The sequence below is a fragment of the Arachis duranensis genome, unplaced genomic scaffold (assembly GCF_000817695.3).
Source record: "Arachis duranensis cultivar V14167 unplaced genomic scaffold, aradu.V14167.gnm2.J7QH unplaced_Scaffold_354585, whole genome shotgun sequence".
Taxonomy (NCBI): Eukaryota; Viridiplantae; Streptophyta; class Magnoliopsida; order Fabales; family Fabaceae; genus Arachis; species Arachis duranensis.
The window spans coordinates 1,030,723-1,058,190 of record NW_026264911.1 but is presented as its reverse complement, the minus strand read 5'-3'; the positions used below and the strand labels follow the sequence as shown (position 1 = coordinate 1,058,190).

The window sequence follows — 27,468 nt, the reverse complement described above, 5'->3', positions numbered from 1 at the left end:
TAGGCCAGTCAGGCAACATAACCATCCTCGATGTGGTAAAGAAAGAGGTCACTAGGCTACTTGATGCGGGTATCATATACCCGATTTCTGACAGTGAGTGGGTGAGCCTGGTCCAGGTTGTTCCCAAGAAATTAGGCATCACTGCGTTTGAAAAGAATGATGGTGAAGTGGTCACCAAGAAAGTACAAAATGCGTGGCGAGTGTGCATCGATTATAGAAGGTTGAATGCTACTACAAGGAAGGACCACTACCCTTTGCCCTTTATCGATCAGATGTTGGACCGTTTGGTGGGTAAATCCCATGACTGCTTTCTTGATGGATTCATCACATTGCTCCTGAAGATCAGGAAAAGAGCACATTCACTTGCCCTTTTGGCACCTTTGCCTACAAAAGGATGCCATTTGGACTATGTAATGCACCTGCTACTTTTCAGCGGTGCATGACTAGTGTCTTTTTTGATCTAACGGAGAGTTATCTGGAAGTCTTTATGAATGACTTCAGTGTTTATGGAACTTCATTTGATTGTTGCTTAGAGAACTTGGCCAAGGTCTTAGCTAGATGTGTTGACACTAACCTTGTCTTGAATTTTGAGAAATGTCACTTTATGTAGTATCTCATGAAGGAATTTCTGTAGACCCGGCCAAGGTCGATGTTATCACCACTTTATCTCAGCCCTCATCTGTGAGGGAGGTCCGCTCGTTTTTAGGACATGCATGATTCTATAGGCGCTTTATCAAAGATTTTAGCAAGATTGCTTTGCCATTGTCGCACCTACTCCAAAAAGATGTAGACTTTGAGTTTGACAGTGAATGTGTGAAAGATTTTGAAGAGCTAAAGAGAGTTCTTACCATGGCACTAATTGTGCGATGCCCCAACTGGACGTTGCCATTTGAGATAATGTGCGATGCATGAAACCATGCTATAAGTGTCGCGCTTGCACGGCGCGATGGTAAACTCCCTTATGTCATTGCATACTCTTTTAAAACACTTGATGCAGCACAATCCAACTATACCACTACCGAAAAGGAACTCCTAGCTATTGTTCATGCTTTAGATAAATTCAGATCTTATTTGCTAGGATCAAAGATAGTGGTATACACGGATCATGCAGCTTTGAAATACTTATTGTCAAAGAATGAGTCAAAACCTAGACTCATACGTTGGATCTTGCTTTTGCTAGAATTTGACATTGAGATTAGGGACCGGAGTGGATCTCAAAACTTGGTTGCAAATCATTTAAGCCGCCCTGAAAATTTAAAATCTGATCCATTTCTGATTAATGACTCATTCCCATTAGATAGTTTGCATGCTGTGTCGGATAGCTTTCCTTGGTTTGCCCCAATGGCGAACTACTTGGTAGCGAAACTCTTCCTTCCCAACTTTTCTAAACACCAAAGGGATAAGTTGAGGAGTGATTTCAAATACTACATTTGGGATGACCCTCACTTGTGGAAGAGGAGAGTGGACCAAGTAATTCGAAGATGTGTCCCAGAATCTGAAATCCAACCCATTCTTGAAGCTTGCCATTCGTCCGAATATGGTGGCCACTTTGGCCCATAAAGGACAGCTAAAAAGGTGTTGGATTGTGGATTCTGGTGGCCAACCTTATTCAAGGATGCTAACCGGTTATATGTGTCTTGCCATCAGTGTCAGAAGTTGGGAAACACGTCCCAAAGGGATGAGATGCCTCAACAACCTATGTTGTTCTGTGAGATATTTGATGTATGGGGCATTGACTTTATGGGACCGTTTCCCAACTCCAGTGGGTATCTATATATTCTGTTAGCGGTTGACTACGTGTCAAAGTGGGTGGAAGCAATATCTACCCGTCTTGATGATGCCAATACCATCGTTTCTTTTATTAGGAATAATATTGTATACCGTTATGGGTTGCCATGAGCAATCGTGAGCGACCAATAACAGGAAAGTAGAGGCACTGCTCAAGCACTATGTGGTAGTGCATAAGGTTGCCACTGCTTATCATCCACAAACCAACGGACAAGCGGAAGTGTCTGGTAGGTAAAATTGTGACTCATACTTTTCACAACTCGAACAATTCCTAGCAATGGCTCCAAAAACTGGGTGCACAATACTTTGGTTCACACACATTCTTCACAACTTTGTACAACTAACCAGCAAGTGCTTTGGGTCGTCCAAGTAATAAACCTTACTTGAGTAAGGGTCGATCCCACGGAGATTGTTGGTATGAAGCAAGCTATGGTCATCTTGTAAATCTCAGTCAGGCAGATTCTAATGGTTATAATGGTTTTCGAATATAAAGATAAATAAATCATAAAATAAAGATAGAGATACTTATGTAATTCATTGGTGGGAATTTCAGATAAGCGCATGAAGATACTGTGTTCCTTTTGAATATCTGCTTTCCTACTACTTTCATCCAATCATTCATACTCTTTTCCATGGCAAGCTGTATGTAGGGCATCACCGTTGTCAATGGCTAGTTCCCATTCTCTCAATGAAAATGGTCCAAATGCTCTGTCACAGCACGACTCATCATCTGTCGGTTCTCAATCATGCTGGAATAGAATCCATTGATTCTTTTGCATCTGTCACTATGCCCAACAATCGCGAGTTTGAAGCTCGTCACAGTCATTCAATCCTTGAATCCTACTCGGAATACCACAGACAAGGTTTAGACTTTCTGGATTCTCAAGAGTGGCCGCCAAAGGGTTCTAGCTTATACCACGAAGATTCTGATCAAGGAATCCAAGAGATACATGCTCGGTCTAAGATAGAATGGAAGTGGTTGTCAAGCACGCGTTCATAAGGATAGATGATGATGAGTGTCACGGATCATCACATCCATCAGGTTGAAGTGCAGCGAATATCTTAGAATAAGAATAAGCATGAATTGAATAGAAAATAGTAGTACTTTGCATTAAAACTTGAGGTACAGTAGAGTTCCACACCTTAATCTATGGTGTATAGAAACTCCACTTTTGAAAATACATAAGAACAAGGTCTAGGCATGGCCGAATGGCCAGCCTCCCCCAATAGCATGTGACTACAAAAATAGGGAATAAGACCCTAATACTATAGTAAAAAGTTCTATTTATACTAAACTAGCTACTAGGGTTACAAAGATAAGTAATTGATGTAGAAATCTACTTTCGGGGCCCACTTGGTGTGTGCTTGAGCTTTACACGTGCAGAGGCTTCTCTTGGAGTTAAACGCCAAGTTGTAACTGTTTTTGGCGTTTAACTCTGGTTTGTGACGTGTTTCTGGCGTTTTACTCCAGAATGCAGCATGGAACTGGCGTTGAACGCCAGTTTGTGTCGTCTAAACCCAAACAAAGTATAGACTATTATATATTGCTGGAAAGCTCTGGATGTCTTCTTTCCAACGCCGTTAAGAGCGCACCATTTAAAGTTCCGTAGCTCTAGAAAATCTATTTCGGGCTAAATCAGATTTTTGCTCAGGTCCCTCAATTTCAGTCAGAAAATACTCAAATCACAAAAAAACACACAAACTCATAGTAAAGTCTAGAAATGTGAATTTTGCATAAAAACTAATAAAAACATCCCTAAAAGTAGCTAGATCCTACTAAAAACTAACTAAAAACAATGCCAAAAAGCGTATAAATTATCCACTCATCACAACACCAAACTTAAATTGTTGCTTGTCCCCAAGAAACTGAAAATCAAATAGGATAAAAAGAAGAGAATATACTATAAATCTCAAAGTATCAAAATAATTAAACTAAATTCAATGATGAATTCGAAACTCGTGTACTTCTTGTTCTTTTGTATTAGAAACATTTTTTCATTTAAGAGGGGTGAAGGATTCATGGAATCATTCATAGCCTTAAGACATAGACACTAGATACTAATGATCATGTAGTAAAGACACAAACATAGATAAGCATGAAGCTTAAAAACCGAAAAACAGAGAGATAAGAACAAGGAAGTTAAGGAATGAGTCAACCTTAGTGATGGTGGCGCCTTCTCCTTGAAGGACCAATGGCGTCCTTGAGCTCCTCTATGTCTCTTCCTTGCATTTGTTACTTGATCCCTAGTGATTTTGGTGCTCCTATCCTCTTCTTAGTGATTGGCTTGTCCTCTTCAATGAGGATGTCTCCTTCTATGATAACTCCAGCTGAGTAGCATAGATGGCAAATAAGATAAGGAAAAGCTAGCCTTGCCAAGGTGGAGGGCTTTTCGGCTACTTTGTAGAGTTCTAGAGAGATGACTTCATGAACTTCTACTTCCTTTCCAATCATGATGGCCCGATCCACAGTAACTTTGGATCGGTTGCTAGTGGGGATGATAGAGCGTTGGATGAACTCCAACCATCCTCTAGCCACAAGCTTAAGGTCTAGTCTTTTTAATTGAACCGGCTTACCTTTTGAGTCTCTTTTCCATTGAGCTCCTTCCACACATATGTCCATGAGGACTTGGTCTAACCTTTGATCAAAGTTGACCCTTCTAGTGTAGGGGCGTGCATCTTCTTGCATCATAGGCAAGTTGAATGCCAACCTTATATTCTCCGGACTGAAATCTAAGCATTTCCCCCGAACCATTGTAAGATAATTCTTTGGATTCGGGTTCATACTTTGATCATGGTTCCTAGTGATCCATGCATCGGCATAGAATTCTTGAACCATTAAGATTCCAACTTGTTGAATGGGGTTGGCAAGAACTTCCCAACCTCTTCTTTGGATCTCATGTCGGATCTCTGGATACTCATTTTTCTTGAGCATGAAAGGGACCTCAGGGATCATCTTCTTCTTGGCCACAACTTCATAGAAGTGGTCTTGATGGGCTTTTGAGATGAATCTCTCCATCTCCCATGACTCGGAGGTAGAATTTTTTGTCTTCCCTTTCCTCTTTCTAGAGGTTTCTCTAGCCTTAGGTGCCATCAATGGTTATGGAAAAACAAAAAAAGCTATGCTTTTACCAGACCAAACTTAGAATGTTGCTTGTCCTCAAGCAAAAGAAGAAAGAATAGATGAAGAAGAAGAATGTATGGAGGAGATGGAGAGGGATGTGTATTCGGCCAAGGGGGAGAAGAGAGGGTTGTGTTGTGTGAAAATGAAGAAGGATGGAGGGGTTTATATAGTGGAGGGAAAGGGTAGTGGGTTCAGTCATTTAAGGTGGGTTTGGGTGGGAAAGAAATTTTGAATTTGAAGGTAGCTGGGGTTTTTGAGGAAAAGTGGTTGGATGTGAGTGGTAAAGAGGTGATAGGGAAGAGAGATTGAGGTGATTGGTGAAGGGTGTTTGGGGAAGAGTGTTATTGGATTGTGTGAAGAGGAGAGAAGGTGAGTTGAGGTAGGTGGGGATCTTGTGGGGTCCACAGATCCTGACGTGATCCTGTGGGGTCCACAGATCCTGAGGTGTCAAGGATTTATCATCCCTACACCAATTAGGCGTGTAAAACGCCCTCTGCATGCAATCCTGGCATTTAACGCCAGACTGAAGCTTGTTTCTGGCATTAAACGCCCAAATGTAGCATGTTTCTAGCGTTTAATGCCAACCTGATGCTTGCTGCTGGTGTTAAACGCCAGCTTTCCTCAGGGTGCAATCCTGGCATTTAAATGCCAGACTACTACTTATTTCTGGCGTTCAACGCCAGATTCATGCTCTGTTCTGGTGTTGAACGCCAGCCAGATGCTCTTTACTGGCGTTTAAATGCCAATAAGCTCTTCCTCCAGGGTGTGCTATTTCTTCTGCTGTTTTTTATTTTGTTTTTAATTTTATCAATTGTTTTGTGACTCCACATGATCATAAACCTAATAAAAGATAAAAGAACAATGGAAATATAGATAAATAAAAATTGGGTTGCCTCCCAATAAGCACTTCTTTAATGTCAATAGCTTGACAGTGAGCTCTCATGGAGCTCACAGATCATCAGAGCATTGTTGGGACCTCCCAACACCAAACTTAGAGTTTGAATGTGGGGGTTCAACACCAAACTTAAAGTTTGGTTGTGGCCTCCCAACACAAAACTTAGAGTTTGATTGTGGGGGCTTTGTTTGACTCTGTATTGAGAGAAGCTTTTCATGCTTCCTCTCCATGGTTGCAGAGGATGATCCTTGAGCTTTAAACACAAGGTAGTCCCCTTTCAATTGAAGGACAAACTCTCCTCTGTCAACATCAATCACAGCTCCTGCTGTGGCTAGGAAGGGTCTTCCAAGAATAACGGATTCATTCTCATCCTTCCCAGTGTCTAAGATTATGAAATCAGCAGGGATGTAAAGGCCTTTAACCTTCACTAACACGTCCTCTACCAATCCATAAGCTTGTCTTATTGACTTGTCTGCCATCTCTAATGAGAATGTGGCAACCTGTACCTCAAAGATTCCTAGTTTCTCCATTACAGAGAGTGGCATAAGATTTATACCTGACCCCAGGTCACATAGAGCCTTTTCAAAGGTCATGGTGCCTATAGTACAGGATATTAAGAATTTACCAGGATCTTGTTTCTTTTGAGGTAGAATTTGCTGAACCCATGTATCTAGTTCACTAATGAGCAAGGGAGGTTCACCTTCCCAAGTCTCATTACCAAACAACTTGGCATTCAGCTTCATGATGGCTCCTAGATATTGAGCAACTTGCTCTCCAGTTACATCTTCATCCTCTTCAGAGGAAGAATAGTTCTCAGAGCTCATGAATGGTTGAAGGAGGTTTAATGGAATCTCTATGGTCTCTATATGAGCCTCAGATTCCTTTAGGTCCTCAATAGGGAACTCCTTCTTATCTGGGAGACGTCCCATGAGGTCTTCCTCATTCGGATTCACGTCCTCCCCTTCCTCTTTCGATTTGGCCATTTTGATAGTATCAATGGCCTTGCACTCTCTTTTTGGATTCTTTTCTGTATTGCTTGGGAGAGTACTAGGAGGAGATTCAGTGATTTTCATACTCAGCTGGCCAACTTGTGCCTCCAAATTTCTGATGGAGGACTTTGTTTCACTCATGAAACTTAAAGTGGCCTTAGACAGATCAGAGACTATGTATGCTAAGCTAGAGGGGCTCTGCTCAGAATTCTTTGTCTGTTACTGAGAAGATGATCGAAAAGGCTTGCTATTGCTGAGCCTGTTTCTTCCACCATTATTAAAGCCTTGTTGAGGCTTTTGTTGATCCTTCCATGAGAAATATGGATGATTTTTCTATGAGGAATTATAGGTGCTCCCATAGGGTTCACCCATATAATTCACCTCTGCCATTGCAGGGTTCTCAGGATCATAAGCTTCTTCTTTAGAAGATGCCTCTTTAGTACTATTGGATGCATTTTGCCATCCATTCAGACTCTGAGAAATCATGTTGACTTGCTGAGTCAACATTTTGTTCTGAGCCAATATGGCATTCAGAGCATCAATTTCAAGAACTCCCTTCCTCTGAGGCGTCCCATTATTCACAGGATTCCTCTCAGAGGTGTACATAAATTAGTTATTTGCAACCATGTCAATGAGTTCTTAAGCTTCTGCAGGCGTTTTCTTTAGGTGAATGGATCCACCTGCAGAATGGTCCAGTGACATCTTAGAGAACTCAGATAGACCATAATAGAATATATCCAAAATGGTCCACTCTGAAAGCATGTCAGAAGGACACCTTTTGGTCATTTGCTTGTATCTTTCCCACGTTTCATAGAGGGATTCACCATCTTTTTGTTTGAAGGTCTGAACATCCACTCTAAGCTTGCTCAGCTTTTGAGGAGGAAAGAACTTAGCCAAGAAGGCGGTGACCAGCTTATCCCAAGAGTCCAGGCTATCTTTAGGTTGTGAGTCCAACCATATTCTAGCTCTGTCTCTTACAGCAAAAGGGAAAAGCATGAGCCTGTAGACTTCAGGATCTATTTCATTAGTCTTAACAAACTCACAGATCTGCAAGAATTCAGTTAAAAACTGATAGGGATCTTCTGATGGAAGTACATGAAACTTGCAGTTCTATTACATTAGAGCAACTAGTTGAGGTTTCAGCTCAAAATTGTTTGCTCCAATGGAAGGGATTGAGATGCTTCTTCCATCAAATTTGGAAGTAGGTGTAGTGATGAGCGGATAATTTATACGCTTTTTGGCATTGTTTTTAGTATATTTTTAGTATGTTTTAGTTAGTTTTTATTATATTTTTTTTAGTTAAAATTCACTTTTCTGGACTTTACTATGAGTTCATGTGTTTTTCTGTGATTTCAGATATTTTCTGGCTGAAATTGAGGGACCTGAGCAAAAATCTGATTCAGAGCCCAATTGGCGCGCTCTTAACTGCGTTGGAAAGTAGACATCCTGGGCTTTCCAGCAATTTATAATAGTCCATACTTTGCCCGAGATTTGATGGCCCAAACAGGCGTTCCAAGTCAGCTTAAGAATTCTGGTGTAAAACGCCGGAACTGGCACAAGAATGGGAGTTAAACGCCCAAACTGGAACAAAAGCTGGCGTTTAACTCCAAGAAGAGTCTCTACACGAAAATGCTTAAATGCTCATCCCAAGCACACACCAAGTGGGCCCGAAAGTGGATTTTTATGTCATTTACTCATCTTTGTAAACCCTAAGCTACTAGTTCTCTACAATTAGGACCTTTTGCTATTGTATTAGACATCTTGGTAGCTATCTTTGAGTAGTCTTATGCTATCTTAGATCGTGGGGGCTGGCCTCTTGTTCCTCAACTTGATGAATGTGATGATCTGTGACACTCATCATCATTCTCACCTATGAACATGTGCCTGACAACCACCTCTGTTCTACCTTAGATTGAGTGGATATCTCTTGGGTTCCTTAATCAGAATCTTCGTGGTATAAGCTAGAATTGATGGCGGCATTCAAGAGAATCCGGAAGGTCTAAACCTTATTTGTGGTATTCTGAGTAGGATTCAAGGATTGAATGACTGTGACGAGCTTCAAACTCACGATTGTGGGGCGTTAGTGACAGACGCAAAAGAATCACTGGATTCTATTCCGACATGATCGAGAACCGACAGCTGAATAGCCGTGCTGTGACAGAGCGCGTTGAACATTTTCACTGAGAGGACAGGACTGTAGCCATTGACAACAGTGATGCCCAACATACAGCTTGACATGGAAAGGAGTAAGAAGGATTGGATGAAGACAGTAGAAAAGCAGAGAGACGGAAGGGACAAAGCATCTCCATACACTTATCTGAAATTCTCACCAATGAATTACATAAGTATCTCTATCTTTATTTTATGCTTTATTTATAATCATTCATAACCATTTGAATCTGCCTGACTGAGATTTACAAGATGACCATAGCTTGCTTCATACCAACAATCTCCGTGGGATCGACCCTTACTCGCGTAAGGTTTATTAGTTGGACGACCCAGTGCACTTGCTGGTTAGTTGTGCGAAGTTGTGACAAAGAGTTGAGATTGCAATTGTGCGTACCATGTTGATGGCGCCATTGATGATCACAATTTCGTGCACCGTGTAGTATAGTCACCCAGCATCCTTCTTGCGCCTCCACCATTGTTATTGGGTTCGGCCATATTTCTCTCTTTTTCGAGATTCTCTATAAGGTTTTCTCTGGATTGCTGTGCTTTAGCTTCTCTTAGCTTCTTCTTCAGAGTCCTTTTAGGTTCAGGATCTGCTTCAACAAGAATGTCCTTGTCCTTGCTCCTGCTCATATGAAAAAGAAGAGAACAGAAAAGAAGAGGAATTCTCTATGTCACAGTATAGAGATTCCTTTATGTTAGTAGAAGAAAAAAAGAATAGAAGAAGGAGAAGAGAGAAATTCGAACACAGAGAAGAAGAGGGGTTCTAATATTTAAGATGAAGAGAAGAGTGTTAGTAATTAAATAAATAAATAGAAGAAGATGAGATAGAGAGAAATTCGAATATTGTTTTTAAAAAATAGTTAGTGATTTTCGAAAATTGAGAGAAGAAATACAATTAAAATTAAAATTTGAAACAATTAGTTAATTAAAAGAATTTTGAAAAAGAGGGAGGAATTTTCGAAAATTAGAGAGAGAAACGTAGTTAGGTAGTTTTGAAAAAGATAAGAAACAAACAAAAAGTCATTTAGTTAGTTGAAAAAGATTTGAAAATCAATTTTGAAAAGATAAGAAGTTAGAAAAGATTTTTGAAATTGATTTTGAAAAAGATATTTTGAAAATATATCATTGAAAAAAGATATTTTGGAAAAGATTTGATTTTTAAAATTAAAATTGATTACTTGACTAACAAGAAACTAAAATATATGACTCTAGAATTTAAAGATTGAACCTTTCTTAACAAGAAAGTAACAAACTTTAAAATTTTGAATCAATCACATTAATTGTTTGTAAAGTTTTTGAAATTTTGAAATAAAGATAAGAAAAAGATTTTGGAAATAAATTTTAAAAATTTTCGAAAGTAATAAAAAAATAAAAAAGATTTGATTTTTGAAAAATATTTTGAAAAGATAAGATTTTTAAAATTGAAATTTTGACTTGACTAACAAGAAACAACTAATTTTAAAAATTTTTGACTAAGTCAACCCAAAGATTTTGAATTTTATGAGAGAAATAAGGAAAAGATATTTATTTTTTTATTTTTGAAATTTTTTTAATGATGAGAGAGAAAAACACAATTATGACCCAAAACCTAAAAATTATGGATCAAAACACATGATGCATGCAAGAACACTATGAATGTCAAGATGAACACCAAGAACACTTTGAAGATCAAGATGAACATCAAGTTTTATTTTCAAAAAATTTTCAAGAAAAGGAAAACATGCAAGACACCAAACTTAGAAATTTTCAATGCTTAGACACTGTGAATGCAAAAATGCACATGAAAAACAACAAAAAACACAAAACAAGAAAATTTAAAGATCAAACAAGAGGACTTACCATGAACAACTTGAAGATCATGAAGAACACATGCATGAATTTTTAAAAAATGCAAAAGTCTTTAAAACATGCAATTGACACCAAACTTAAAAATTGACTCAAGACTCAAACAAAAAACACAGAATATTTTTTTTTATGATCTTATTAATTTTTTTTGAATTTTCGAAAATTGTTTTTAGAAAAACGAAAAAGAAAAAAATTTTGAAATACTTTTGAAAATTTTTTGAAAAGAAAATCACCTAATCTGAGCAACAAGATGAACCGTCAGTTGTCCAAACTCGAACAATCCCCGGCAACGGCGCCAAAAACATGGTAGGCAAAATTGTGACTCATACTTTTCACAACTCGAACAAGTCCTAGCAATGGCTCCAAAAACTTGGTGCACAATACTATGGTTCACACACATTCTTCACAACTTCGCACAACTAACCAGCAAGTGCACTGTGCCGTCCAAGTAATAAACCTTACGTGAGTAAGGGTCGATCCCACAGAGATTGTTAGTATGAAGCAAGCTATTGTCATCTTGTAAATCTCAGTCAGGCAGATTCTAATGGTTATAATGGTTTTCGAATATAAAGATAAATAAAGCATAAAATAAAGATAGAGATACTTATGTAATTCATTGGTGGGAATTTCAGATAACCGCATGAAGATACTGTGTTCCTTCTGAATATCTGCTTTCCTACTGCTTTCATCCAATCATTCATACTCCTTTCCATGGAAAGCTGTATGTAGGGCATCACCGTTGTCAATGGCTACTTCCCATCCTCTCAGTGAAAATGGTCCAAATGCTCTGTCACAGCACGGCTAATCATCTGTCGGTTCTCGATCATGCCGGAATAGAATCCATTGATTCTTTTGTGTTTGTCACTACGCCCAACAATCGTGAGTTTGAAGCTGGTCACAGTCATTCAATCCTTGAATCCTACTCGGAATACCACAGAAAAGGTTTAGACTTTCCGGATTCTCAAGGGTGGTCGCCAAAGGGTTCTATCTTATACCACGAAGATTCTGATCAAGGAATCCAAGAGATACACGCTCGGTCTAAGATAGAACGGAAGTGGTTGTCAAGCACGCGTTCATATGGACGGATGATGATGAGTGTCACGGATAATCACATCCATCAGGTTGAAATGCAGCGAATATCTTAGAATAAGAATAAGCATGAATTGAATAGAAAACAGTAGTACTTTGCATTAAAACACGAGGTACAGTAGAGCTCCACACCTTAATCTCTGGTGTGTAGAAATTCCACCGTTGAAAATACATAAGAACAAGGTCTAGGCATGGCCAAATGGCCAGCCTCCCCTAATAGCATGTGAATACGAAAATAGGGAATAAGACCCCCAATACAATAGTAAAAAGTTCTATTTAAACTAAACTAGCTACTAGGGTTACAGAGATAAGTAATTGATGTAGAAATCCACTTCCGGGGCCCACTTGGTGTGTGCTTGGGCTGAGCTTGAGCTTTACACCTGCAGAGGCTTCTCTTGGAGTTAAACGCCAAGTTGTAACGTGTTTTTGGCGTTTAACTCTGGTTTGTGACGTGTTTCTGGCGTTTTACTCTATAATGCAGCATGGAACTGGCGTTGAACGTCAGTTTGGGTCATCTAAACTCGAACAAAGTATGGACTATTATATATTTCTGGAAAGCTTTGGATGTCTACTTTCCAACGCGGTTAAGAGCGTGCTATTTGGAGTTTTGTAGCTCCAGAAAATCCATTTCGAGTGCAAGGAGGTCAGAATCCAACAACATCAGCAGTCCTTTTTCAGCCTAAATCAGATTTTTGCTCAAGTCCCTCAATTTCAGCCAAAAAATACCTAAAATCACAGAAAAAACACATAAACTCATAGTAAAGTCTAGAAATGTGTATTTTGCATAAAAACTAATAAAAATATCCCTAAAAGTAGCTAGATCCTACTAAAAACTACGTAAAAACAATGCCAAAAAGTGTATAAATTATCCGCTCATCAGTGTCCAACTGGGAGATTAAGAGAATCTTGGAGAAAGTGGTCAATCCACAAAGGAAGGATTGGAGCCTCTGGTTAGGAGATGCACCATGGGCATACAGAATAGCCTACTAGACTCCGTTAGGGATGAGTCCCTTCCGGATCGTCTATGGTAAGGCATGCCACCTTCCGGTAGAGATTGAGCACAAAGCCTATTGGGCAGTAAAGCGGTACAACATAGATTTGACCCAAGCAGGAGTAGCCAAAAAATTGCAGCTAGAGGAGCTCGAGTGTTTGAGGAATGAAACGTATGAGAATGCCCAGATTTACAAGGAAAAGACTAAAGCATTCCATGACCATCACATCCAGAAGAAGGACTTCCAAGAATGTGATGAGGTTCTCTTCTACAATTCGAGGCTTCATTTCATGCCTGCCAAGCTCCACTCTAGATGGGAAGGACCTTTCAAGGTGAAGGAGATAAAGCCCTATGGAGTGGTGGAGTTGTTTGATCCTAAAAGTGAGGTAACTTTCAAGGTGAATGGACATAGAGTGAAGAAGTTCCATGGCTACAAGCTCCCAGATGAGCTAAAGGTGTTCCTATTGGCGGATGCCACCTAGAGAAGGAGAAGCTTGAGCGACTGACCGTCCAACTTAAGGACGTTAAAGAAAAGTGCTTGGTGGGAGGCACCCCACTGTGGTAAGATCTTCCTTGTGTATACCATATTGCTTTTAGCTTTAGATTCTTGTGAATTTTGTGACTTCTTGATGTTGATTACTTAGGAATGCTAGTTTTATTGATCTTGTTGGATAACTAGGATATTTAGATAGATTTCATCATTTTGGTATGGAAGAATTGTTGAAGTGGAGAGAATGCTATGTTTTGAATAGTGCATGAATTTGAGTGTGTTCTCTTGGCTACTAGCTTGAACACCTGCCAAAAATGTGTTAGAATGGCTTCTTTTATGTTGTGTAAAAAAAAAAGCAAGGAAAAGAGGCATCCGCGCGCGAGCGCACTGTGCCAAAAATAAACCCAAGAGTTGTGCCTACCTTGTGCCCACTTTGTGTCCACTTCATGTCAGGCACCCACGCGCTAGCGTGCATGCCGCCTACGCACCCCCTTGCAACTTGGCCATCCACGCGCAAGCACACTGTGTGCGCGCGCGCCGATGGTGCACTATGAACTCCCTAGTATAAAAATCCGAGAGTTATGACATACTTGTGCCATACTTGTGCCTAGTCTGTGCCCGCACTAACGCATCCACGCACTGCGCGCGTCCGGACCGGTAGCCAACCCAATCAGTCACGCATCAGCGTATTGTGCGCGTTCGCATGCCCGTGCCGCCTCCCAACTCTAGTACAAATGACCTGAGACTTAGGCCAACTTTGTGCCAGCTCTGTGCTAGGGGCACAGCTGTACTTACGCGTACGCGCCAATGACTCGCACGCGTCCCTCGCTCCACTTTCACTGACGCGCCAGCACACTGTGCGCGCACGTCGGTTGCGCGAATCAGCTTTAAAGCTGTGCGCCCTGCTTCTCTCCCTCTCCCACCTTCTTTCTTATTTCTTCATTCTTCTTTCTCCATCACCTCTCTTCTCTTCCTTCCCTCCTTCCATACTCCCCCACCACTGTCTCCGGCTACTCACCGGTGACCACCACGTCTTCCGGGTGCACTACATCTCTTCCCTCTCTTTCTCATCTTCAAAAAAAAAAAAAAATTCACCTTGTTCTTTTACACTTCTCAAGGTTCTACTTCCTCCATATCTCATCTATTACTTTCTTTGCATCACTTCTTTTTCTAGTTAGATTTTTCTTGTTGATTTACTTATTTTCTCATTTAGTTACTTGATTATACCACTTGCTTTTTGCTTGTTTACTTTTTCTTCTTTTTGTTTTTTTCCATGGATGTTGAACTTGAAATTTGATTACTTTGATGGATCTTCTTGATTGTTTTTCATTATCTTTGTGAGTGGATGATGTTGTGTGATGATTGATACTTCATTTTGGGCTTCTAATTCGTTGATTATCTCATAATTGCTCATTGCTTGTTAACTGCACGCCAAGTGTTCGAGGAAATGCACGTATGCCATTTTGGTTTATTCTAGTCATATATCTTCAATTTGGTGCTTCCTTCTCATTCACTTGCTCTCTTCTAAGTGCATTGAACCCATTTCGCTTATTACTTGCTAATTAGATACTCACTGAACAGGACTTGCTCTTTGTTTTGGATGCTTGAGATCATTCCTCTCATGCCATATTGCATGCTTTACTCCCTCTTGCATCCCATGCCAAGTGTTGTGACCCATGCTTCTATGACTACTTTGTTGCACTATTTCTTTTGGGCACTACCTCTGACTTGCATGTTTGTTGAGTTGATCCTTTGAGTTTAACACTTTCCTTCTTTCCCCTCTTTTTTCAGGATGGCCACCAAGAAAGGCAAGGAGAAAGCTTCAAGAAAACCAGCCACAAAGAGGGCACCCGCAAGGTCACGCCCTAAGGCGCACTCTTCATTAGGAGCTAAACCTCTATCTAAGAAGGCAAAGGCACCCGTTCCTATTGATGACAATGAGAAGAGCAAACCGGCAAAGGATTCTTCAAGATTCCCTAACCGCTTCTATGAACTTGTGTTCCCCACCATGGTTGAGAGTAATTATCATACTGAGCATCTACTCGCTCCGCCGGACAAAGTTGCTCCTTGTATTCTACCCCGCATTGAACAACGAGGATGGGAGTTCCTTCAGAGAAAACCACAAGAGGTCAATCTCTCATGGGTGGTAGAATTCTACACTAACTACCATATTCCCTCTCTTCAATCGGTATACGTGCGCCGAAAGCAAGTCTCAATGTCGGAAGAGGCTATTCAGCAAGTGCTTAATGTCTTACTAGTATCGAGTGACATGGATGGCTACCAAGGTGTCTTACATCAGCGAGAAAATCTGGATTTGACTGGGACTCGATCCTCCGAGTCATTAGTGAACCAGAGGAATTTTGGACCCATGGTCAACTCCGGATGCAACCCAAGTGCATTGACGCATGTTTCCTCACTGTAGAAGCTAGAGCTTGGGCCCAGATCCTATCCCACTATGTTCTACCTAGCACCCACAAGTTGTCCTTCACGGTGGATCTCGCTTTGCTTGTTTGGTGTGTTCTCACGGGGAGACTGGTGAGCATTCTGCTTCTTGTCAAGCAAGCGATGGGTCGAATCCACCCCGGGGACAATTTGCCATTTCCAGCATTGGTATCTGATTTAGTTGTTGCTGCGGGTGTTCCTTGGGAAGCCATGGACACGAAAGCTATAATTCCGGCTAAGGGCGATGTGGTCCCAAACGAAAAATACTTACATCTTCCCATGAACAAACCAAGCCTTAACGTAGCCCTACCATATATTATTCCTCCCACCTCATCATCACCACCGCAGCAAAGATCCACCCATCAAAGGATAGAAGATCTACACCAGAAGATTAATAGATATAAGCGGCGCAACCAACGCCGATACACTTGCATCAAGAAGCTTCTGCGTTGTGTTACCACTAGCATAGAGGAACCTGAAATATTCACATCCACCTCCAACCCAAGTGATGGGAGCTCTGATGAAGGGGATAGTGAAGGTTCCGATCTCGACCGTCCTTTGTGCATTGTTAGTAGCACGGAGGACCGTGCTAAATTCTAAGTGTGGAGACGTCGTTCGACCGATCTCCATAGATAACAATCTCTTCCTTTCAATACCCATGGATTTATCTTTTGCTTAGTAGTTAGTACATTGCATGTGTAGTTAGTCTTGCTTGTAAACATTCCTTACATGGTAGTTAGTCTCTATAGAGTTGCTTGGTCAAATAATAACTTCTTCCCCAAGAAACTGTGTTTTGGGGTACCTTACCAATTTTGGAAATTTTTTTGCAGAAAACTTGCTTCAAGAATGTATTTTGGAACATAGTGATTGAGCTAAGAACACAAGCATGTAAATTTTGAGCCTATTGTATGGTTATATCTTCTAACCATTAATTCCCATTCTTGTGTGCATTATTCTTTCTCTATGATTGCAATCCTTGCTTTGTCTAATTCTATATGTCCATACTTTGTGTATGAATGCATTTACATGATTGAGGCCATCGTTTCAATAGTCACTTCTTCCAAATGGCCTTAACCCTTTTATCTACCATTGCTAACCAATTTTGAGCCCATGATACACCCTTTTTGTTCTTAAATAGTGCACATTAACAACCCTAAGTGAAAGACCATGAATGTCCCTAAATTTGGATCCTTGATTAGCCTAGGTGAGTTAGGATGTGTATTATTCAATTGGGAGGGTATACTTGGGAACTTGGGTAGATATAGAGGTGTATTGTAATTGTAATTGAAAATTCTAGGATTTTATATATATATATATATATGTGGAAAAGAAAAGAAAAGCAATGAAAGGGGACAAAAATGCCCTAAGATAAAGTAATAAAAAAAAACAATGCATATGGGATGTGAATTGAAATGAATGCATGAGTATGCAAAAAGTGAAACTCAAGGGTAGCTAGGTAATGTGTTATAGTTGTATAAGTTGTTCTATGTGTCTAATGGGATTTTAGGTTAATCAAGGACTCAAATTTTAAGCTCACATGACCATATGCAACCTTACCTTCACCCTAGCCCCGTTACAACCCATGAATAAGACCTCATGATACTTGTAAGCATGCATTAAGTAATTGTTGATTGTTAGATGAAAGACAAATCTTGGAAAGCATGATTAGGAGAAGATTGAGTGACGAACCCTATACACTTGAGCGCATAGAGCGGATACACATCCGGCGAGGGTTCGATGCTCAACTCCTTGTTCCCGGCTTTCGCAAGCGTTCATTTAGCAAGTTATATGCACTTCATAGTGGTATTTAGTTTGGTAGGATTCATGAACTACATATCATTTTCACCCTATATGCTCATATGTGTTCTTGGAGGATGGATTTACCCTTGACCAAGTAGATAGACGATTTTACATTAGTTGCATGCATTCAGTTAGGTAGTTTGCATTTCATATACCCTTCTCACCATGATCCTTGGTCTTTTTATTTTAAGTATGAGGACATGCTTGGTTTAAGTGTGGGGAGATTTGATAAACCCCAATTTTGTGGTTTATCTTGTGCTTAATTTGGGGGTTTTCGTCAATATTTCTCGCACTTATTCACAAGAAATGAATGGTTTTGTGTTCACTTCCTAATATTGCTCCATGATGGAAAACATGCTTATTTTGCCTTAGAATTGCTATATTTTGATCCTCTTTATTGCCATTTGATGCCGTGATATATTTGTTCAGTGATTTCAGAATTAATAGGGTAAGAATGGCCTAGAAGAGAGAAAGAAAGCATACACAAGAGGAAGGAACATGAAGATTTAGATTTTGGGAACATCAGCACTGACGCGCACGCGTACTTCACGCGCACGCGTGGGTGAGGATAGCTGGAAGCGGCGCACAAGGATGGATGCATCTGCGTAGGCCAGAGAATTCCAACTGACGTGCACGCGCATTTGGCGCGCGCGTGTGGATCACAAAAGCAATCGGCGCGCACGCACGGGAAGCTACACGTGACCTCATTAAAGGAAATCATGTCTGGCAATTTTTGAGGCTCATGAGGCCCAATTTCAAGCTGTTTATGCATGGAAAAAGACCCAAGGATGCTAGAGAGAAGGGGTGATCAATCATTTTTACACCAAGACACATTTTCTAGTTTTTGGGTTCTTTGTTCTTCTAGAGAGAGAAACCCTTGTTCTTCTCTAGATCTAGCTTTAATTTGATCTTCCCTTGTTGAATTCTGAATTGGATCTTGTTAATTACTAGTTTTGATTGTTTAATTTGAATCTCTTAGTATAATTTTGCTTAGATCTTGCGTTAGTTTTATGGAATCTTGTCAATTGTTACTTTATACCCATTGCATGAATGTTGTGAATATTGGTTCGTTGATGTTATATTGATGATTTCTATGATTAATTGTGTTGTTTGAGCAATTGTATGTTGATACTTGTTAGTGGGTATTTGTTAATTTCAATCCAATTACAATTTGAACATGTCTTTTGTTAATGCCTACCATGTGTTTGATGAATTGTTTACCTTGATTATGGAGTAGTTCTTTTTACTCTTGGCTTAGGCCAAGGGAATTGGGTAAACTTGAGTCACTAGGTCTAATGGATTTGATGATTTGGGAATCCTTAGTGGTCAATTTGATAGCCATTGACACTAGCCTACTACTAGGTTAATTAGTAGTGAGGTTAGACCTTATGGGTGGATGTTGACCAAACCATTTAACATACTTCAAGTATAGAAGTAGACTTAATGAGTTTGGTTCCACATAATTGTCAAGATATGGTTATTAGACAAGGATAATGACCCCAATTCCCATGTCTAACCAAGAGTTGCTTTTATCATTCTTATTTGAAGACCCAAAAATCTTGATTGCTTTACGTTGATTGTAGTTATTATTTAGTTGAGAGTAGAATTGTATTGAATGTTGTCTTCTTAGTTTGGAATTGCTCACATCTTGGTTAGTTATTTGAATTTTTTCCTTGCATTTTAAGATTACTTGTTTGCTAAGATTCCTAGTTTAATTCCTTGCCCATGACTTACAACCCCAGATTTCTAACCAATGTTGAAGCATATGTTTGCCCATTCCTTGTGAGACGACCCGAGGTTTGAATACGTCGGTTATTTTATTGGGGTTGAACATATGACAACCAATTCATTTCTAAATTTGATCCTCGAGGATTGTTGTTGGCAGAGCTATACTTGCAACGCAACTTTATTGAGAAATTCTCTTCCGACATAATCCATGAGCGCTCATCAGTCAACATCAATCACAGCTTATGCTGTGGCTAGGAAGGGTCTGCCAAGGATGATGGATTCATCCTCATCCTTCCCAGTGTCTAGGATTATGAAGCCAACAGGGATGTAAAGGCCTTCAACCTTTACCAAGACATCCTCTACAAGTCCATAAGCCTGTTTCTTTGATTTGTTTGCCATCTCTAGTGAGAGTCTTGCAGCTTGTACCTCAAAGATTTCTAGTTTCTCCATTACAGAGAGTGGCATGAGGTTTATGCTTGACCCCAGGTCACACAGAGCCTTCTCAAAGGTCATGGTACCTATGGTGCAAGGTATTAAGAACCTTCCGGGATCCAGTTTCTTTTGAGGTATCTTTAGCTGAGCCAAGGCGTTTAGTTCATTAATGAGCAATGGAGGTTCGTCCTCCCAAGTATCATTACTAAATAACTTGGCATTCAGCTTCATGATTGCTCCAAGGTACTTAGCAACTTGTTCTTTAATAATATCCTCATCCTCTTCAGAGGAAGGATGTTCATCAGAACTCATGAATGGCAGAAGTAGGTTCAATGGAATCTCTATGGTCTCTGTATGAGCCTCAGATTCCCTTGGTTCCTCAAAGGGGAACTTCTTTTTGTTCAGTGGACATCCCATGAGGTTTTTCTCACTGGGAATCACATTATCCTCACTCTCTCCAGGTTCGGCCATGTTGGTCATGGTTATGGCATTGCACTCTCTCTTGGGATTTTCTTTTGTATTGCTTGGGAGAGTGCTAGGAGGAGTTTCAGTAACCCTTTTACTCAGCTGACCCACTTGTGCCTCCAAATTTGTAATGGAGGATCTTGTTTCATTCATGAAACTTAGTGTTGTCTTAGATAGATCAGAGACTATGGTTGCTAAGCCAGAATGACTCTGCTCAGAGTTCTCTGTCTGTTGTTGAGAAGATGATAGAAAAGGCTTGCCATTGCTAAACCTATTTCTTCCACCATTATTGTTGTTGAAGCCTTGTTGAGGCTTCTGTTGATCCTTCCATGAGAAATTTGGGTCATTCCTCCATGAAGAATTGTAGGTGTTTCCGTAGGGTTCTCCCATGTAATTCACCTCTTCCATTGCAGTATTCTCAGGGTCATAAGTTTCTCCTTCAAAGGAGGCTTCTTTAGCACTGCTGGATGCAGCTTGCAATCCAGTCAGATGCTGAGAAATCATGTTGACTTGCTGAGTCAATATTTTTTTCTGAGCCAATATGGCATTCATAGTATCAATCTCAAGAACTCCTTTCTTCTGAGTTGTCCCATTGTTCACGGGATTTCTTTCAGAAGTGTACATGAGCTGGTTATTTGCAACCATTTCAATGAGTTCTTGGGCTTCTGTAGGCATTTTCTTCAGATGAATAGATCCGCCTACAGAGTGGTCCAATGAAATCTTGGATAACTCAGACAGACCATCATAGAAGATACCTATGATGCTCCATTCTAAAAGCATGTCAGAAGGACACCTTCTAATCAATTGCTTGTATCTTTCCCAAACTTCATAGAGGGATTCACCTTCCTTCTTTTTGAAGATTTGAACTTCCACTCTAAGCTTACTCATCTTTTGAGGTGGAAAAAATTTAGTTAAGAAGGCATTGACCATCTTTTCCCATGAGTTCAGGCTGTCTCTAGGTTGTGAGTTCAACCATATACTAGCTTTGTCTCTTACAGCAAAAGGGAAAAGCATAAGTCTGTAGACCTCGGGATCAACTCCATTGGTCTTAACAGTGTCACAGATTTGCAAAAATTTAGCCAAGAACTAATTGAGGATTAAGCTCAAAGTTGTTTGCTCCAATGGCAGGAATAGAGATGCTTCTCCCATAGAAGTCGGGAGTAGGTGCAGTAAAGTCATCAAGCACGTTCCTTGCATTGTTGGCATTGTTGTTATTTTTGGCTGCCATGTCTTCATCTTTTGCAAAAATTTCTGTCAGGTCCTCTCCAGAGAGTTGTGCTTTAGCTTCTCTTAACTTCCTCTTTAGAGTCCTTTCAGGTTCAAGATCAGCTTCAACAAGAATACCTTTATCTTTGTTCCTACTTATATGAAAGAGAAGAGAACAAGAATGTATGGAATCCTCTATGTCACAGTATAGAGATTCCTTGAGGTGTCAGAGAAAAATAGGAATAGAAGGTTGAGGAGGAAAGAAGAGTTTGAACTTATAGAGAGGGAGGGATGATGAGCGGATATTTTATACGCTTTTTGGGGGTAATTTCATGTAGTTTTTAGTATGTTTTAGTTAGTTTTTAGTATATTTTTATTAGTTTTAGGAAAAATTCATATTTCTGGACTTTACTATGAGTTTATGTGTTTTGCTATGATTTCAGGTATTTTCTGGCTGAAATTGAGGGAGCTGAGCAAAAATCTGATTCATGCTGAAAAAGGATTGCTGATGCTGTTGGATTCTGACATCCCTGCACTCAGAATGGATTATTTGGAGCTACAGGAGTCTAGTTGGTGCGCTCTCAATTGGGTTGAAAAGTAGACATCCAGGGATTTCCAGCAATATATAATAGTCCATAATTTGCTCGAAGATAAATGACGTAAACTGGCGTTTAACGCCAGTTCCATGTTCCATTCTGGCGTTAAACACCAGAAACAGGTTACCAGTTGGAGTTAAACACCCAAAACAGGTTACAACCTAACATTTAACTTTAGAAACAGCCCAGGCACGTGAGAAGCTCAAGTCTCAGCCCCAGCACATATCAAGTGGGCCCCATAAGTGGATTTCTGCACTATCTATCTTAGTTTACTCATTTTTTGTAAACATAGGTTATTAGTTTAGTATTTAAACAACTTTTAGAGACTTATTTTGTACCTCACGAAATTTTAGATCTGAACTTTGTATTTCTGAAGGCATGAGTCTCTAAACCCCATTGTTGGGGGTGAGTAGCTCTGCTGTGTCTCGATGAACTAATGCAAGTACTTCTGTTTTCCATTCAAACATGCTTGTTTCTATCTAAGATATTTATTCGTACTTAACCATGATGAATGTGATGATCCATGACACTCATCACCATTCTCAATCTATGAACGCGTATCTGACAACCACCTCTATTCTACCTTCGATTGAATGAGTATCTCTTGGATTCCTTAATCAGAATCTTCGTGGTATAAGCTAGAATCCATTGGCAGCATTTTTGAGAATTCAGAAAGTCTAAACCTTGTCTGTGGTATTTCGATTTGGATTCAGGGATTGAATGATTGTGATGAGCTTCAAACTCACAAGGATTGGGCGTAGTGATAGACGCAAAAGGATCAATAGATCCTATTCCAACATGAGTGAGAACCGACAGATGATTAGCCGTGCGGTGACAGCGCACCTGGACCATTTTCACTGAGAGGACGGATGGTAGCCATTGACAACGGTGATCCACCAATACACAGCTTGCCATAGAAGGAACCTTGCGTGCGTGAAGAAGATGACAGTAGGAAAGCAGAGATTCAGAAGACAAAGCATCTCCAAAACTCCAACACATTTTCCATTACTGCGTAACAAATACTCATTTCATGCTTTTTCCCTTTTTACAATTGAAACTAAAGAACCCTATTGGTATCTTAACTAAGAATAATAGGATAACCATAGCTTGCTTCAAGCCGGCAATCTCCGTGGGATCGACCCTTACTCACGTAAGGTATTACTTGGACGACCCAGTGCACTTGCTGGTTAGTTGTGCGGAATTACATAGTGTGAGTGTAATTTTCGTGCACCAAGTTTTTGGCGCCATTGCCGGAGATTGTTTGAGTTTGAACAACTGACGGTGAATCTTGTTGCTTAGATTAGGAAAATTTTTTCTTTTGGGTCAAAGTCTTTTATTTTCTTTTAATAAATTTTTCAAAAATTATTTTCCTTTTTTAATTTTTAGTTTTTATGTGAGTTTAGTGTCATGTTTTAAGTTTGGTGTCAATTGCATGCTTTTCTTTGTCTTTCAATTTTCGAATTGCATGTTCTTTGTTCATCTTTGACCTTCAAGTTGTTCTTTTCTATTTTCCTTGGTTCATCTTTAGTTTGTCTTGTTTTGTGTTTTTTCTTGTTTTTCTTGTGCTTTTTAAAAATATCAATTTTCAAAATTTTTTTTATTTATTAAAAATACCTCTTTAAAACACGTTACATTTATAGCTCAATTGGATAAAGCATTGTGTTTGTGTTCTTGGTAATTGGGCATCTTCCTTTTAAAACTTTTTCAAAAATAATTTTTCTTTGATTAAATCTTGTGCCAAACTTTAAGTTTGGTGTTCTCTTGTTAATTTTTCTTTAATTTTCGAAAATTTTATTGTGGTTTTCTAAAAAATTTTAAGTTTGGTGTTCTATCTTTTGTTCTTGTTGTTATTGTGAGTGTTCAAGGTGTTCTTAAGTCTTCTTTGTGTTTTGATCTTAAAATTTTTAAGTTTGGTGTGCCTTAGTGTTTTCCTTCCAAAACTTTCGAAAACAAGGAGCATTGGATTTAAAAATTTTAAGTCTTGTGTTTTTTTGTGTGTTTTTCTCTTTCATAATAAAATTCAAAAAAATCAAAAAATTATCTTCTCTAACTATTTTTAAGCAAATAGTTAGAAATTTTTCATAAAAATTCAGATTTCAATTTTAAAATTTTATATTATCATATCTTAGTTGTCAAGTTTTTTTTTTAAATCATATCTTTTTCAAAACTTCCTAACCACTTTTTCTTTTTCTTCATTTTTCAAAAATCTTCATAAAATATTTTCAAATCTCTTTTTTATTTTTATTTTTTATTTTAGTTTTATTTTATTTTATTTTATTATTTCAAAAAATTTTTTATATTAAAATAAATCCACGTCATCTCCCTTTCTCTATCAGAGACCTAAGTGGAAATGAACAGTCCAAAAGGACTCTGGGGTCATATGCTAACCCCACTACTGCTTCATATGGGAGTAGCATCTGTATACCCTCCATCGGAGTCAGTAGTTTTGAGTTGAATCCTCAGCTCATTATCATGGTGCAGCAAAGTTGCCAGTATTCCGGTCTTCCACAGGAAGAACATACAGAGTTTCTGGCACAATTTTTACAAATTGCTGACACATTACATGATAAGGAAGTAGATCATGATGTCTACAGATTATTACTGTTTCCATTTGCTGTAAAAGACCAAGCTAAGAGGTGGTTAAATAACCAACCTAAGGCTAGCATAAGGACATGGAAACAACTGTCAGAAATATTCCTAAATCAATATTTCCCTCCAAAATAGATGACACAGCTAAGGCTGAATATCCAAGGCTTTAAACAAGGAGATAATGAATCCCTTTATGATGCTTGGGAGAGATACAGAGAGATGCTGAGAAAATACGCCTCTGAAATGTTTTCAGAGTGGGTGCAATTTGAAATCTTCTATTATGGGCTTACAGAGAAAGCTCAGATGTCTTTGGACCACTCAGCTGGTGGATCTATACACATGAGAAAGAAAATTGAAGAAGCTCAAGAGCTCATTGATACAGTTGCCAGAAATCAACATCTGTACCTAAGTAGTGAACCTTCCATGAAAGAAGAGGCTAAAACAGTAACTGCTAAACTCAGTCCTGCAGAACAAGTTACTGAATTCAATCAGCAATTAGATTTTCTAACAAAACAACTCGCCAAATTCAAGGAGATATTACAAGAGACAATAATGGCTAATATGAACATGGAAGTACAGTTGAAGCAAACAAAACAGTAGTTATCTAAACAAATAATAGAAGAGTGCCAAGCAGTTTAATTAAGAAGTGGGAAGACATTAAATACCTCACTTCAAGGCAGCAGGAAGCCAAGAAATGAACAAACTACTACCTAAAATCCCTTTGAGGACAGTAAGAGCCCAGAGAGGAATAATTTTGGTGCTCAAACGCCAGAAAATGGTTGAGAGCTGGCGTTAAACGCCCAACCCATGCTCAGTTCTGGCGTTCAAACGCCAGAAACAAGTAAGGAATTGGCATTGAACGCCCAAAGAAAGCTGAGTTCTGGCGTTCAGACGCCAGAAACAAGTAAGGAGTTGGCGTCTAACGCCACTCCAGCTTCCAACCCTGGCATTCAAATGCCAGTGAGGGATCAGACACATACAAGTGCTGATAGCAACCCCTCTAAAAAGGCTTCTCCAACCACATCTGTAAGAAATAAACCTGCAACAACTAAGGTTGATGAATACAAAGCCAAAATGCCTTATCCTCAGAAACTCCGCCAAGCGAAATAGGATAAGCAATTTGCTCGCTTTGCAGACTATCTCAGGACTCTTGAAATAAAGATTTCATTTGCAGAGGCACTTGAGCAAATACCCTCTTATGCTAAGTTCATGAAAGAGATCTTAAGTCATAAGAAGGATTGGAGAGAAACTGAAAAAGTTTACCTCACTGAAGAATGCGGTGCAGTCATTCTGAAAAGCTTACCAGAGAAGCTTAAAGATCCCGGAAGCTTCATGATACCATGCACGTTAGAGGGTACTTGTAATAAGAAAGCTCTATGTGATCTTGGAGCAAGTATCAACCTAATACCTGCATCCACTATCAAAAAGCTTGGGTTGACTGAAGAAGTCAAACCAACCCGGATATGTCTCCAACTTGCTGATGGCTCCATTAAATACCCATCAGGCGTGATTGAAGACATGATTGTCAAGATTGGGCCATTTGCCTTTCCCACTGACTTTGTGGTGCTGGAAATGGAGGAGCACAAGAGTGCAACTTTCATTCTAGGAAGACCTTTTCTAGCAACTGGACGAACCCTCATTGACGTCCAAGAAGGGGAATTAACCCTGAGAGTCAATGAGGACGAGTTTAAGTTGAATGTTGTCAACGCTATGCAGCATCCAAACACCCCAAACGACTGCATGAGCACTGATATTATTGACTCTCTGGTGAAAGAGGTCAATATGACTGAGAGTCTTGAATCAGAGCTAGAGGATATCTTTAAAGATGTTCAGCCTGATCTGGAGGAACCAGAGAGAATAATAGAACCTCTGAAAATCCCTCAGGAAGAGGAGAAACCTCCTAAATCCGAGCTTAAACCATTACCACCATCCCTGAAATATGCATTTCTGGGAGAAGGTGACACTTTTCCTGTAATCATAAGCTCTACCTTAGAGCCACAGGAAGAGGAAGCACTAATTCAAGTGCTGATGACACACAAGACAGCTCTTGGGTGGTCCATCAGTGATCTTAAGGGCATAAGCCCAGCCAGATGCATGCACAAGATCTTATTGGAGGATGACGCTAAGCCAGTGGTTCAACCACAGAGGCGGCTGAACCAGCCATGAAGGAGGTGGTGCAGAAGGAGGTTACTAAATTACCAGAGGCTGGGATTATTTATCCTATTTCTGATAGCCCCTGATGACAAGTCATCATATGCCTATTTTTCAAGCTAATTTCACTTGTTTCACTAGTTTTTATGCACTTTCTTGCATTCTAAGTAAGTAATTTGGAATGGAAATGCATGGTTTCTTTGAATCAAACAACCACCATTTAATTGATGCTAAATCATGAGGTTTAAGCTAAATTTTATTGATTTTTAATGATTTATAAACCTTGTGAATTTGGTGATACTTTGATTGGTTGTTTTGATTATTTGTAGGTGAAGAAAAAAAGAAAACAAGAAAGTGTGGCTTAAGAAGTGTGGCCCAAGGAAGAAAAGAGTGTGGCAAAGGAAACAATGAAGCATGGCGCATGGAAGGAGGAAGCACACTGTTCTTCCCAAGAGCACAATGCACTCCAAGGGAGCACAACAATGAACCAAGCATGCAAAGCTTCAATGCTCTGCCCTCCCTTGAGAGCGGAGCACAAACTTAAGCCAAGAAACAAAGAAGAGCAAAATATTGCTCTGCTCTCCTTGAAAGCATTATCAGGCTTCACTCTCAAATAAATCTAAGGAAATGTTTGCCAAATGCCCTCCCCAAGGATCGAACCAAGCACCTAAGGGGGAGT

At 39.6% G+C, this 27,468-nt stretch overlaps 1 protein-coding gene across 1 annotated transcript; it reads left to right on the top strand.

Moving 5' to 3' along the window:
* The first annotated feature begins 12,901 nt into the window (after positions 1-12,901).
* On the top strand, positions 12,902-13,372 carry LOC127744455 (uncharacterized). The gene has a single exon (XM_052256600.1). The coding sequence runs from the start codon at positions 12,902-12,904 to the stop codon at positions 13,370-13,372; it is 471 nt and encodes a 156-aa protein (XP_052112560.1).
* The last annotated feature ends 14,096 nt before the right edge of the window (positions 13,373-27,468 follow it).

Bases quoted from the DNA above. Each gene is read 5' to 3' on its own strand.
- LOC127744455 (XM_052256600.1), top strand. From the start codon at position 12,902: ATGAGTCCCTTCCGGATCGTCTATGGTAAGGCATGCCACCTTCCGGTA.